The 15,982-nt window shown below is 34.4% G+C and overlaps 1 protein-coding gene across 1 annotated transcript; it reads right to left on the bottom strand.

Moving 5' to 3' along the window:
• Window positions 1-14,658: 14,658 nt before the first annotated feature.
• LOC111716693 (intermediate filament protein ifc-1-like) lies at window positions 14,659-15,072 on the bottom strand. Its single transcript, XM_023492173.1, has one exon. It carries the CDS (start codon window positions 15,070-15,072, stop codon window positions 14,659-14,661), a length of 414 nt encoding a protein of 137 aa, XP_023347941.1.
• Between the last annotated feature and the right edge of the window lie 910 nt (window positions 15,073-15,982).

The raw sequence follows: 15,982 nt of genomic DNA, 5'->3' as shown, positions 1-15,982 counted from the left end.
TTCAATGCTCATTTTCAATTAATAACTTTTAAACTTTTTCTCAATGCATATTTTGATTTGTTTCTCATAAAAACGTGATCTTACGACGAATAATCTTTTTTAAATATAAATTTTTGAATCAATACAGTCTCTAAGAACGATTAAAATAAGAACGGCCCTTTTTACATTAATTTCCGTGACTTTCTTTTATGATTGAAAAACATTTACATACTCTTTGATTTTAACTCAATAAAATGAAATTATTTGCAAAATGCCAAATCTTGCAAATAATTTTACTCAGAAACATTTAATGCATGCATGACCTGTGTGCACGTAAACAAATTGTTATGTTTTTGCAATATCGAAACATGCAAAAAAAGTTTCTTTCATTGTTTAATTCAATTCAAATACTATCATTTTTATAGTAATTTTGAATATATGATTTAAATGGCTGGTTTCAACCTGATAATTCTGCATTAAAATTGTAAATAAATAGACCTGGACTGTTTGGGAAGAAGTCTGTGTGTCCGTCTAATACAAAGCATAGAAGTTGGGCCACCACAACAAAATTCATAACTATAAATACATGCGCTTTCTGATAGCCTGTCTGTCACTTTTTAAGTCTGTCAACTGATTTACCAACTTTTTTGTCTGACGTTCCATTAGTCTGTCAGTTTGTCGGTTTGTCAGCCCGTATCTCTGTCAGTATTTTTAGTCTTTAAAGGGACAGTAAAAAAATTTAAAAACAATTACATCCCACAGAAGCTTGAGAATCTCAGATTTGGTCTTTTTATAATTTTTTAATTTTTTATTTTGCAATTTTAATAGATATAATTGATAATATTATTTCATATAGTCCGTATAGTACGTATTACGTCACCAGAACTTCAGCCAATTGCAGTGCAGTATACTGGTTACGTGATTTCCGTCTGAATCACGTGACCAGTATTCTTAGGCTGATGTTGGATATAATTATTTTCAGATTGGTTGCGTGTTTGCTGAATATGATCTGTTTAAACATACTACTTTTATACAAAATTGCATATATATATATATGAATTTTTGTATAAGTTTGACGCAGTTTTATATTAATTTCTCGTGACAGGAACATCAGATAGAGGTCTTATAGGTATCGATCAATGCCTGAGATTCTCAGGTTTCCTCCTATACCCCCTTTCATTTTTCGTGTACAGTCCCTTTAAGTCTGTCAGTCTGTTCGTCTATTAGTCTGTCAGTCTGTTAGTCTGTCAGTCAATTAGTCTGTCAGTCTGTCAGTCTGTCAGTCTGTCAGCCTGTCAGTCTTTCAGTCTGTCAGTCAATTAGTCTGTCAGTCTGTCAGTCTGTCAGTCTGTCAGTCTGCTAGTCTGTCAGTCTGTTAGTCATTTAGTCTATTAGTCAGTATTATGTTTATGTCTGACGACTATGTTTTATGTTTATGTCTGACGACTATGTTTTATATTTATGTCTCACGACTAAAATAAAGTCTTTAGTGGGATTTATAAAAAGGGAACTTTTTGCATCTAAAGAATGTTTTAATAAAAAACGTTTGGAAAACATTCCAGACATCTGAAACCTTTGAAATAAAAGAAATGAAGATAAATTTATTCCTCAACACGAGTCAAAAACAGGCTTTTGGTTGACTTTTGTTTTTAGTGGTAAGTATTAAGCTTATATAGCTAGCTACAGTGAAACCCTTAATAACGAATACATCGGAAGAATTTATCAAATGTCGTCTTGATAATTTTTCAATGAGTTTTATACTATATTGCGTAAATTTCAGTATTTGCGAAAATAAGTAAATAGCCATGAATATGCGGGAACAGTTTTAAAGAGTTCCATATAATCATTTAATTAAAAAACCAAATATCTGCAACATTCCATTATCAGAAAGTGAAGAATACGACATTTGATGAATTCTTTTGATGTATTCGTTATTAAGGGTTTCACTGTATATAAATCTTAAACTAAATTTTTTAAACTAAATATATTTAATAACTTTAAATACTACCTCCTGTCTTTTCTGTCTGATTGGACCGAGGTTTTCTGTTTACTCATTGTAAATCCAGATTAAGGATTTATAGAGGACTCTCCTGGCTCATACTAAACAATACCTAGAATATTATCACACTTGGTACATTAAATCTGTTAGTGTTAATGTGTTCTAAATTTTTATTTAAAAAACACCCGTTTTTCTGATATAATATGAGTACCTCCTTATATGCATACAATATATTGCCAGCACATTTGCCTTATCTTTGCTTAAATTTCAATATCTCTGTTAATGCACTATCCTGGCAAACAGCTAATTTTCGTAACATTCGATATTTAATTGAATCATCCCACATACTTGAATAGAATTGCAGATTGTAAGATTTGTCAGAAATATTTAGTTCGATTAACTTCTGAGGTTGTAAGTAGAATATTCCTGTTTATCGTCTTTTATAATCAGAAATACATATGCGTACACACGTTAAATATAAACTCTCTTATAGATACGTTTTAAACTGACCGTTTTTAGGAGTGTTTAGTGCACCTCTGTCGAATCTGGGTACAATTCGTTTTCAGTTATATTACTGGAATCATCATTTCATTACGGTTCTCCTAATGCCCGTGAAGGCTTATTTAAAACATTTGTATTTGGCTTTGTAAGGGCCCACTTATTCTTTCCAACATTTAATATATTTTGTTGTTCTGGATTGAAATTTCCCTAGATATTTAGCTAATTTTTAGCGTTATACTGGCGGAATTGAAGTTGGAAAAACCAGCACAACTTTGGGATTCTGTGTGCATCATATAGTGCAGTGGTATAAAATATTTCAAATTAACAACGCCCATATGCTATAAATTCTTCCCCATAAACTTCACACTAAAGTTGACTGAATCTATTGATACCTAAATCTTATCCGCCCAACCTGTCTTTGAAGGACAGGTTCGATGTATCAATACCTAAATTCTATCCACTCAACCTATATTGACAGGACATGTTCTACTGTATTGATACCTAAATCTTATCCACCCAACCTGACTTTACAGGACAGGTTCTTCTTTATTGATACCTAAATTCTATCCACCCAACCTTACTTTACAGGACAGGTTCAACTGTATTGATACCTAAATTCTATCCACCCAAACTGTATTTACAGGACAGGTTCAACTGTATTGATACCTAAATTCTATCCACCCAACCTGTATTGACAGGACAGGTTCAACTGTATTGATACCTAAATTCTATCCACCCAACCTGTATTGACAGGACAGGTTCAACTGTATTGATACCTGAATTCTATCCACCCAACCTGTATTGACAGGACAGGTTCAACTGTATTGAAACCTAAATCTTATCCACCCAACCTGACTTTACAGGACAGGTTCAACTGTATTGATACCTAAATCTTATCCACCCAACCTGACTTTACAGGACAGGTTCAACTGTATTGATACCTAAATCTTATCCACCCAACCTGACTTTACAGGACAGGTTCGACTGTATTGATACCTAAATTCTATCCACCCAACCTGTATTTACAGGACAGGTTCAACTGTATTGATACCTAAATTCTATCCACCCAACCTGTATTTACAGGACAGGTTCAACTGTATCAATACCTAAATCTTATCCACCCAACCTGTATTTACAGGACAGGTTCAACTGTATTGATACCTAAATCTTATCCACCCAACCTGACTTTACAGGACAGGTTCAACTGTATGGATACCTAAATTCTATCCACCCAACCTTTATTTGCAGGATCAATGATTAATGATCAAACTTTATGATATTAGGCCTTTTTTCGAAACAAATATAAGTTTTTAAAAATGATCTGCCAACACGCTAACCTTTAGCGTGACCAAGAATGAAAAAACATTTGATGTATTTAATAAATCTCAGTTTTGAATGGAAAACTTCGTAAATATTTGAAATGTTATCTACAGGTTTTTTTATAAAAGTTAAAGTACTTCTTAAAAACTATACATTTGCGAAACATCTGTTCAGATCTTAACTCATGATAATTTACCGATGGGTTTAACTTGGTTTAAAAATTCTAAGTTGAATGTGTTTACTTGAATAAAGAAAGTCTAGTTACCAAGTAAAGCTGATTTTACAAGCTAGTAAAAAGTAAATGTAAGAATAAGTTGAATGATTTTGGCGCAAAAATAAACTAATAAAAAGCTACAAGTTAACTATTGTTCTTTGTAGTGAACTGCCTAACGACACATCAAGTCGACCTGATCTACAGATTGCATAATTCTCATGACTGTTCCAGGTCGTTGTATTATGTCACGGCTGGTTAATCGGTGGCAGTTTGTATACAGAAATACGGAAGTAGGGAGGGGTTGCAATGACGAAGAGGAGGGGGGGGGGTAGACGATGGAGACAGAGAGGGGGGGTAGATGGGACACGTTCTTTTGGAACAGATATGCATAATTATAGATAGTCTGATTAGTTAGATTGCTATTTGAGAATATTATGCAAATATCAAGTATATTTTTTGCTTCTCACAAAGTTAGTTAGAAGTTAAGTCACCCTCTATTTAAAGAGGAAAAGCCCATTTCTCAATTGAGGTTAACCTAAAATTACGTCTTCAGGAAAAAGTAAGTATTAAGGAGTTTATTTTTTGTTTAATCTGTAGCTTAATGTGCAAAAACAACTGAAATACAAACCTAAAATGTAAAATGTTTTACGTTATGAACAGACTTTGTCCCATATCTTTAGAGCAACGAGCCTGACATTGATTTTTAAATATGTGTAATATGTTCTTACTCTTTACTTTGTACTGTACCTTACTAGTCTCCTGTCTGTCTCCTCTTCACAGTTGATGGTTTGTTTACATCTATACCACTCTGCAGTACAGTTCCTGCATGAATATAATTAGCTTTGAATTTTTATTTATATATTTTGCATATAGAATATTTGGGCCAAATTTATGGCATATATATTTATGATTTCATTTTGTTTTGAATTACCGATAGATGTTTTTACAATTTGGTAATCCTTTACGAGTTCCTTATCCTTTAATTTATTAAGCGAACACAGAGGTTGAGCACGGGGGTGTATTTCTTATTTTTCTGTAGATAAGAATCTTATATTATTTTTGGCTAGAAGATTTTTTTTGAATGTCCAAAAAGTATTCATTGTTTCTGTATATTATGTCAATTTTCTATATATATATATATTCTTACATTAAGAAACTATTATTATTTTTGGCCAGAGGATTTTTTGAATCTGCAAAAAATATTAATTGTAGTTAATATATATATTGACTATATCCTTGTAGTTAAAGTATGTATCGTCTATATCCTTGTAGTTAATGTATGCATCGTCTATATCCTTGTAGTTAATGTATGTATCGACTATATCCTTGTAGTTAATGTATGTATCGATTATATCCTTATAGTTAATGTATGTATCGTCTATATCATTGTAGTTAATGTCTGTATCGTCTATATCCTTGTAGTTAATGTATGTATTATCTATATCCTTGTAGTTAATGCATGTATCGTCTATATCTTTGTAGTTGCCCTGATTGCTAGATTAACTTCATGATTTCCTTCACCTTGTTTCAAGAACATTGGATTTAAATGATTGGAAGAGAACCTTTAAAAGGTCTAAATCCTGGAAACCGTCTCCTACTCCAACTACCCTCATCTCCAACTCCTGCTGGTGAATAGTGAACGAGCTAACTTTAAACACTTCAAACACTTCTTTTTTCTTTCAAACTCTCCTTTCTTTATTTTATTTTTTTATCCATCCTGCGTCTCCCCTTCTATCTATCCTTAATTGACTTTAATATTTTTCCACCCCCTTCTCCCCTTTACCAATCTAAAGCACTCTTTTTATCCGTTTTATTCTTTCTCCCTTTTTGGGCCACTGTACCTATCTCTAACGAATTGTTTACCCTACACTAACTTTACTTCTCTCTATCTCTCCTTTCATTATTTTTTGTTCTCCTTCCCCTCCCCCCTCCCTTTTTCTTCTTTCTAAATACCCTTCTTTAATAAGTTTTTATTCCTCCCCCCCCCCTTTCCACCTACAAACTTCTATTCTTTATCGTACTTATGCAATCACCCCACCCAAGTACAATAATTCATTCTTCCTGTGCAAATTCATTTACTGCAAGAGTATTCTTAAATCAGGGAGTCTATAGTTCTGATAATTTAGTCTCAATCTTGTTAGAATTAAAGAATTAAACCTTTTATGAAATGTTTTCAGGAATTGAAATAACCATATACATATAGCTAGGAAGAGAAAAGGGAATAAAGGTGAGAGAAACAAGAAAATAATGGAATAGGTTTATTCTGTTTTCCACAAGTTGAATCTGGAATTTTGTAAATGTTTGTTTTCGATTTCAGAACCTTGTAAACAATTATCTTGAAAATATTTACTGTTTACCTTTGGTCAACAGAGTTCGCTTAATATATATCAATGGTTTAACCTCGCCTGAAAGCAATTGTGAACTTTGAAGTAAAATCAAGAATGTTTGCCAGTTTTAAATTTCTTAGATAAAGGGAGCAGAGGGAAAGGTCGGAAGAGGGAACAGAGGGAGTTAGATTAAGGTACAGGGTGTCCCACGAAACATGACAATAGCAAGACGACTTGGAAGTCGTCTTTGGTATTTGAATTTATTTGTGACATTTAGTCTTCTATCTACTTTTAAATAAACGCAGCAAATTATATCAAAAATCAAGACGACATTCAAGTCGTCCTGCATACTGTCATGTTTCGTGGGACACCCTGTAGCAGAGTAAGTTTGGTACAGGGAGCAGGATGATAGAGGGAGCAGGGTAAACTTGTTAAAGGGAGCAGGTTGAGTTCGGAAGGGGGAGCAGGGTGAGTTTGGTAGAGGGATAAGGTGAGTTCGAGAGAAGAGGGAGTTAGATAAAGGTAGCAGGGTGAGTTCGGTACAGAGAGCAGGATTAGTTCGGTATAGGGAGTAGAGGAAGTTCGATAGATGGAGCACAGGTAGTTAGATAAAGGTAGCAGAGTAAGTTTGGTAGAGGGAGCTGGGTGAGTTCTGTCGAGGGAGTTCGGTAGAGGGAGCAAGGTGATTTCGGTAGAGGGAGCAGGGTGATTTCTGTCGAGGGACCAGAAGGAGTTCGGTAGAGGAAGCATGGTGAGTTCGGTAGAGGGAGCAGGGTCATTTCTGTAGAGAGAGTTCGGTAGAGGAAGCAGGGTGACTTCTGTAGAGGGACTAGAGGGAGTTCGGTAGAGGGAACAGGATGCGTTCGGTAGAGGAACTAGAGGGAGTTCGGTAGCGGGAGCAGGGTGAGTTCTGTAGAGGGACCAGAGGGAGTTCTGTAGAGGGAGCAGGATGAGTTCTGTAGAGGGACCAGAGTAAGTTTGGTAGAGGGAGCAGGGTGAGTTCTGTAGAGGGAGATCAGTAGAGGAGGGACTAGAGGGAGTTCGGCAGAGAGAGCAGGGTGAGTTCTGTAAAGGTACGAGAGGGAGTTTGGTAGAGGGAGCAGGGTGAGTTCTGTAGAGGGACCAGAGTAAGTTTGGTAGAGGGAGCAGGGTGAGTTCTGTAGAGGGACCAGAGTAAGTTCGGTAGAGGGAGCAGGGTGAGTTCTGTAGAGGGACCAGAGTATGTTTGGTAGAGGGAGAAGGGTGAGTTCTGTAGAGGGAGCAGTGTGATTTCTGTAAAGGTACGAGAGGGAGTTTCGTAGAGGGAGCAGGGTGAGTTCTGAAGAGGGACCAGAGTAAGTTCTGTGGAGGGAGCAGGGTGAGTTACGTAAAGGAAGGCAGACGCTGAACTCCAACCTTCGAGTGTGCGAGGTGGGGAAGACTTCACTGCAGATTTTACTTTTGTACATGATCACTTTTTCAACAATTTTCAATTAAATTAGTATTTATTTTGGGTTAGGTTTGGTTAAGACACTTTCTGGGCCGAGCGCTGCGGCTAGGACAGGCTAGGGGGCCGAGCGCTGCGGCCATGGGTTAGGTTAAGTTATGACACTTTCTGGGCCGAGCGCTACGGCTAGGATTCAATCTCGATGTACAAATATCATCCCCCCTTAATCATGCTTTTAATTAAGCACGGCAGTGAAGTCTTCCCCACCTCGCACACTCGAAGATTGGAGTTCAGCGTCTTCGTAAAGGAAGCAGGGGATGCCGCATAAATTCTGCGCATACATATTTAGCGGGTATAGCGGGTAAAGCGCGTGAAATAGTGCTGTTTTTGTTAGAAGATTTAACTAACTAAATAAAAATTCATCATAGATTTTTAAAAATCAGATATTTTCTGAAACCAAACAGATGTAAAAACTATTCACAATCTGGTAGAGCCAGGTCACCAGAGGAATCCCTAACATTGATTTTTGTAATATAGACCCGGACCCAAAGTATTTCAAAATCCTGAAAAATACGTTCAAAACATTTTTTAGATATCAGTAGTTTTCTGTTGAATTATGATAATTCAAACCAAATGTTGAATAGAGATTCTTTCGGTAGTTCGATATAACCAAGGTAGATATTACACGCTCAAATGGTAGTTTTTCTTCTGACAATGTCGCAACCGCCATGCATTGGTCAAAATAGATACAAAATCATAACCAATAATTGGCTTAGAATCTGAGTTTTTAAATACCAACGCCAGGATTCGATATTTTTAAGTGGAAGGACGACCTTTTGGTTCCATGTTCAACTTCGAAATTATATGAACATTTAATGAACATATAAAAAGGTTTATTTTATTTGTTGAACTTGTGTCTTCAGCGCTCAAACGATTAATTTCCATCTCGACACAGTTCAATTCAGATGTTGGATACCTGACACTGTAAGAGATAAAGACACGGTTCAACTCAGATGTTGTATCCCTGACACTGTAAGAGCTAAAGACACAGTTCAACTCTGATGTTGTATCCCTGACACTGTAAGAGATAAAGACACAGTTCAACTCTGATGTTGGATACCTGACACTGTAAGAGATAAAGACACAGTTCAACTCTGATGTTGTATCGCTGACACTGTAAGAGATAAAGACACAGTTCAACTCTGATGTTGTATCCCTGACACTGTAAGAGATAAAGACACAGTTCAACTCTGATGTTGTATCCCTGACACTTAAAGACACAGTTCAACTCTGATGTTGTATCCCTGACACTGTAAGAGCTAAAGACAACTCTGAAAGTTAGTCATCAAATTTTTAGACAGTCTTAGCTTTAGAGTGTCTGGGCCTTTAGTTTTACCTCACAAACTTAATTATATTTTTTGTAGCCCTAGGCTAGTTAGTTACTTTATTGTTTGATGTAACGCGAGATACATTCCAGTATAAATATCCAACTAAAGATTATATTTTTTGGTCCTTGAAAGCTATTTAATGGCAAAATGTTATTAAATAAGAATTTATGAATATCAAGTCTTCCAAATTAAGATCAACCTTCTTTAAATCTAAAAAAAACAAAGGTATTGAATTTTAAGTTGAATCGAAATCTATTTTGAAAATATCTTTATTTTTGGTAGTGTTGAAAAACTGGATTACAATAAGCTAGATTGTGTATTTGCCTGCTTACAAATCAAAGCATGACTAACACATGAAACAGCTTACCGATGGAGGTCACCTTACATGAGAAATGCAAAATTTGCGTTTCATTTCCAAAAATTGTTTAGATATATCAAATATTTAGTTCTGTCCTTGATATGTTTAAAGGGAGTGACCGGTAATGTGAGGTTGATGAACAGAGTATGCAGTGTTGTGGAAAACTTCTTTTGGATTCATTTGAGACATATTAAACTTTTAAAAGATCTGTAAATCCTGAGTTTGAGCGCAAATTCGACGTTCAAAACTCCTACTTTGGGGGTGGATACGTTTTCAGAAAGTTTTTTAAAATTATTAAATAAAGACGACATAAAATGTAAAAAAAGTTCTACAATTTTCTCATTATTCTGGTTTCCCATTTTTCACAAAGATTTTTTTCAGATGTTCTAGAATTATTATTGAATTATTATTGCAAAGACGACATTTGAAGAATTTCAAGAAATTTGCGAATAAATTCAAAGAAGATAAGAAATTCAATATAATAATGAAAACGAAATAATCGATTTTAGCATTGATTTATTGGCAAATTTCTTTTGAGAAATATGTTCCTAACCATCTAATTAGATTACTGTATAATTTTTACTTTATTTTTCGTTGTCGTTATTTAATAATTAAAAAAAACTAATTCTGAAAACGTATCCACCCCCAAAGTAGGAGTTTTGAATTTGAATTTGCGCTCTCAGGATTTACAGATCTTTAAAATGTTCAATATGTCTCAAATGAATCAGAAAGAAGTTTTCCACAACACTGCATACTCAGTTCAACTACCTTACATAGCCGGTCAATCCCTTTAAAGTAAAGACCTGTCGTATATGAATTTAGATCATGTTCAATATTTGTTTTGACTAATAAATAGTTATTAAAAAATAACAACGGTTTTACATATATTTCAACTACAAATAACTGGATTTTTATAGTCAACTAGTTTAATAATGAGATATGAATTGAGTCTTTGCCGCAAATTTTGATTTTTTAATCCCTAAGACATTTCAAACTATGATTTCTGTTATGTCAAATAATATAAGCTTTAAATGTCCAAGGTTTTCACCATCAGGGGACAAAGATGTATAGGCATAAGAAGAAATATCAAGGGTGCATGGTCGCAAAGATATATATATATAAGGTTTAGAAATTTGAGTTAGTGGCGAAGACTAAATTCCTTTCTAGAAATTTTACATTTTTTATGGTTGATTTTGAAAAACAAACATTTGAGCAAAACTCCTTTTCTTTTAACAAAGAAATATAACGAAATTTTGAATAAGCTAATCAGTTGGTTCTTGAGACTAACATTTGATTCTGTTTAGATAAACTAGACTCTCTCATCTACCCTTAGTTTAACTCTTCACAACAATGAAAAATGAGATTTTGGCCGATTTAAATTAGATTCACACTTTTCAAAGTTGTTTACTTTCCCCCCTCCCCTCCTCATCCTTAACCAAAACCTGATTTTTAGTTAAAATTCGATAAAAAACATTAAGTTAAATTAAGGATTAAAATTAGAAGATTAGCATATTATTATTAGATTATAAAAAGAATTCAAACTATGTAACACGAAGTTTGAAAGATTTGAAGATTTTTAAAAACATTTTTGACCATAATATTGACCCTATGATCGAATTAGAATTTGAAAAAAAGATAAAGAATATTCGATTGATATGTTAAAGATTGAATGATTTATTCAAAATGAGTGTTTATCATCCCAAGGAGAAATAAAGTATTTTAATATATTGCTAAGCGATTTGGGCTGGAAAAAAGGTCATGGCTGTAAAATTCGACATTAGAAAAAAAATTGAGAGGTCTTATTTTTCCATCTTATATTAACTGACCTAGTGTTTATGCGTCTACACTGTTCAATGACTATCTTTCAACTGAAGGATTTCCTGTGAAGTACCGTGACGCAGATTTGCGTATTCTCTTTCTTTCTAACTAACGGATGATGTTACTTTTGTCCAATCATTGATTTATAAGGATTTATATTTACGCATTTTTTCCTAGATGAAAAGTTAGACCCACTTAAAAAAAGCATGCATCTTGATCTTTTTGTTTATCAACCTGAGAAAAAATCGTAAATTTTTTTCTTGAAAACTGTTAATTTCTGACAACTTTTTTCATTTTTTCCGCTGCATAACACGAACAGTCACTTTTAAAGAGTAACCAGGATCAGAGATAAACACAGTTCGGTAGAAAAACTATTCGTCCTATATTCGTCATATATTCGTCCTTCCGCTGGAAATTATGCCATTTAGTCACTTACAAAATTATTCTTTGCTATTCACCGGTAATCATCGATCCTTAGTCAAGAAGTTCTAAAGTGTTACTAACTGCATTTACTGCATAAACATTAATTATACAATATGCATGCTAGTTCATTTCAAATCCTGAAAGACCAGTACACCCAAGTCTCGAGATTAGACACGCGACCTAGTCCTACGTGTACACATTTAGGTAGAGTTTAGTGTTAACACATTTAGGTAGAGTTTAGTATGTGTAAATGTGAAGAAATCTGAATTGTGTATCCCAGTAAACAATAAATGTTATTTCAAAGTTCTCATTATTAATTATCTGTAAATACTTTTTTTAAGTAGTGCATCCTATAGGTTTATTTATTTATTATTTTTATCTATAAAATTAAATGAGGTTTTTATAGATATTTAGACAGTTTATTTTTTTATAATATCATCTGTTTTGACTTTGATTGGATTACTTCAAAAAAACATAAAGAAAATAGATCAAAGATAATTTATTCATCGTTACTTAATTTCTACTTCTATCCCCCAACAGGTCCATCTTCTAGCCTCTTTAAACAGTGCAAAATTTAAAATTGTGCTGTGGTCTATATTCAGTCTTTGATTTATATATGTAGCATCAGTGAATAGATTCCTTGCCCTTAACACAGTCCTAAACGGATGAACCCACGTGTTTAAATATGAGAAGAGGAGCAGAGGTTTAAGACTTCAGGAGGAATACGCGAGGAATTCAATTCTAGAGTCACTTCCAAAAATTACAGAAATAACCAGAAAATTCTGGAATAGTAAGTCGACTTTTAGACTCAAGTTAAAAATAAATAAATAAATAAATAAAAAATAATTATCATTAAAAAATAATAAAAATATAAATAAATTATTAGTTCAGCAGTCTCTGAATATATGGAATGGCAGATTTTCTATATTTTTCCGTCCTGGAATGATACTGCTCCTGGTGGCGTAGAATTAGTGTTCATGTTGGTGAACTGCAGCAGGGAAGAGATGACAATGTTAAGAAGGTTTAATACATGCTCCTGGTGGCGTAGTTGTTGGTGTTCATGTTGATGAACTGCAGCAGGGAAGAGATGACAATGTTAAGAAGATTTAATACATTTCTTTGCCAAAGAGAGGGATAGCTTGTCCCTTCTTGACTCCAGGATCTCCAGTTCACAGGACTCCAGTGCACTTATATATCCAACATAATCTTTGCCCAGAACAATTTTTAGGCAAACTCTCTGTACCCGTTCAAGGGCATTGTTTTGGTGAACTGTGAGAGAAGAGTGCTATACAACACAACAGTACTCGACATTACATCTAATAAAGGTTTTTTAGATTGTTAATAGGTCTTCCATTTTCATCCCAACATACTTCAGCTTAGAGAGGAGAGATATCCTGGCACGTAATTACTTTAAATAATTAAATGAACATAAAGCACAGGCCCAGGCGCGTAGTGGGGGGCCGGTACCCCTGTGCCCCCCCCTTGACATGCACCTCCCTAGGCCCCCCTAGAGGTTTTTGCTCTTTTACTACTAGATTTTATCATGGTATGATTGGTAATTATGGTCAGATGACTAACAGTCATGCCTTCAGATAATATAGATTTTAAACTTTATTTTTCTCTTACTACCGGTTTTTTAGGGGGGTGCACATCAACCATTAGGGGAATGCACAAAAAAAATTTCGCAGCGCTTACGCGCGAAAAAAGTTCACCCCCCTTGGCTAAACCTCCACTTCGCGCCTCTGCAAAGTAATTGTGCTATGTATGTTAACAGACCCATTTCACTTAATGAGGGATTTAATGACTTACTAAATCATTTGCTTAGTAAGAACATCAAACACTAGAATGTCGTCAATTTCTATTTTACACTTTTCTGGTTATCATTGTATGTTTACTTTTCCCCTAAATGCGGCAATGCACATTGTACAGCGTATCTTCAAGGTTAGTAAAAATATCATAAAAATTAAAATAAATAAACATTTCAAAAATAAATTATCATTTGTAAACTTTTTTTAGAAGGTTCTTCTTTGGAAATATTTTAATTAAAGAGGAGTGTTTAATTACAACAAGTTAATAATAGACTAGGCCTGGGCGTCGTTCCGGGGACCGATCGTTTATTCACGGAACAAACGGAACGGAGCGAACGATTTCAAAAAAGTAAGAACACGCCCAACCCTATAATTATAGACTAGCAGTTTATCTGGGGGAAAAAGAACCTCTGTTTGATTTAACTATTTAATGTATCGCCATATTCTTTTTTTACATAATTTGCTCCATAGGTCCTTTTTTACTATAAGTGGAATCCACTCGTTTTACATACATATAGCCGGGTGTCTTTACTTGCTGAAAAGATAATGTTGTGAATCGAAAACACCACGCTATCAATGGATGGTTACTTGAAATTAGGTATAACGTTCCTTTCAAACTTTTAAGTGTTTTTATTCTTAGAACTAGTCATACCCTCCCTAAGCTTATTGTTAACTGGTGATATCTGGAAAAAGGTGACCAACCTTCAATAAAAACAAGTTAGGATGCAAAATGAAGTACGCGCCCTAAAAATAACGTCCTAGTGCCCACAAATGTTGCTCTATTCCGGGGAATCACATTCACAGCATATATTTTACGTTTTAAAGTTGGAGTAAAAAAATCACCTGAAAATATGAAAATTAAACCGAATTAATTTTTTCAATATGCAACAACAAAAAGGTTCAAATAAACGAATGTGAAACGCACCCTTTGCATGGCATGCGTAACTTGTAAGCGCAGCAAAAAATTTTTGTTTTCTGAACTTTAACTTGAATTTTGTAAATTACTTTTCGTTCTCACAATGACTAAGTTTCTCGATTTCATGTTTTTTTAACGACATTAGATTGCAGAATGTATGCAAGGCAGGTTGAACAAGATTTCAAGGAACACTGATATATCCGGCACTGATATATCCGGCACTGATATATCCGGCACTGATATATCCGGCACTGATATATCCGCCACTGATATATCCGCCACTGATATATCCGGCACTGATATATCCGGCACTGATATATCCGCCACTGATATATCCGGCACTGATATATCCGCCACTGATATATCCGGCACTGATATATCCGGCACTGATATTTCCGACACTGATATATCCGGCACTGATATATCCGGCACTGATATATCCAGCCCTGATATATCCGGCACTGATATATCCGCCACTGATATATCCGCCACTGATATATCCGCCACTGATATATCCGACACTGATATATCCGACACTGATATATCCGGCACTGATATATCCGGCACTGATATATCCGGCACTTTTTCTATCCATTTCTCTGTAAATCCTGGATAATTGTAAACATTCTTGGATTTCCTAGAATATTTATATTAACAATCAAAGAAAACATGTTAAAGGGAGTGACCGGCTATGTAAGTGTATGAGTATGCAGTGTTGTGGAAAACTTCTTTCTTTCGGATTTATTTGAGACATATTAAAGTTTGAGCGCAAATTCGACGTTCAAAACTCCTACTTTGTGGGTGGATACGTTTCAGAATTAGTTTTTTTAAATTATTAAATAACGACAACGAAAAATAAAGTAAAAATTATACAGTAATCTAATTTGATGGTTAGGTACACATTTTTCAAAAGAAATTTGTCAATAAATCAAGGCTAAAATCGATTATTTAGTTTTCATTATTATATTAAATTTCTTATTTTCTTAGAATTTATTCGTAGATTTCTTGAAATTCTTCAAATGTCGTCTTTTCAATAATAATTCTAGAAAATCTGCAAAAAAATCTTTGTGAATAATGAGAAACCAGAATAATGAGAAAATAGAAACTAATAATTGAACAGGATTACTTATTTTCGATGATATGATTAATTTTATTTCCTCAACATACATGACGTCTGTAGTTTATTGTAGAACTTTTTTACACTTTATGTCGTCGTTATTCAATAACTTAAAAAAATAATTCTGAAAACGTATCCACCCCCAAAATAGTTTTGAACGTCGAATTTGCGCTCAAACTCAGGATTTACAGCTCTTTAAAAAGTTTAATATGTCTCAAATGAATCCGAAAGAAGTTTTCCACAACACAGATTCAGCCTCCTTATAAACAGTCTCATCAATTTTTAAGACAGGGCTGACTTTGAAGTGTCGCAACGCCCTAAGCTTAAATTTTACCGCTCTAACTCACTTATGCTTTTCTGTAGCCCTTTACATGTACATTTTAGCACT

Source organism: Eurytemora carolleeae, unplaced genomic scaffold (assembly GCF_000591075.1).
Source record: "Eurytemora carolleeae unplaced genomic scaffold, Eaff_2.0 scaffold1, whole genome shotgun sequence".
Taxonomy (NCBI): domain Eukaryota; kingdom Metazoa; phylum Arthropoda; class Copepoda; order Calanoida; family Temoridae; genus Eurytemora; species Eurytemora carolleeae.
This window is presented reverse-complemented; position numbering and strand designations above follow the sequence as displayed.

Coding starts and splice junctions, on each gene's coding strand:
- LOC111716693 (XM_023492173.1), bottom strand. CDS start 15,072: ATGGATAGAAAAAGTGCCGGATATATCAGTGCCGGATATATCAGTGCC.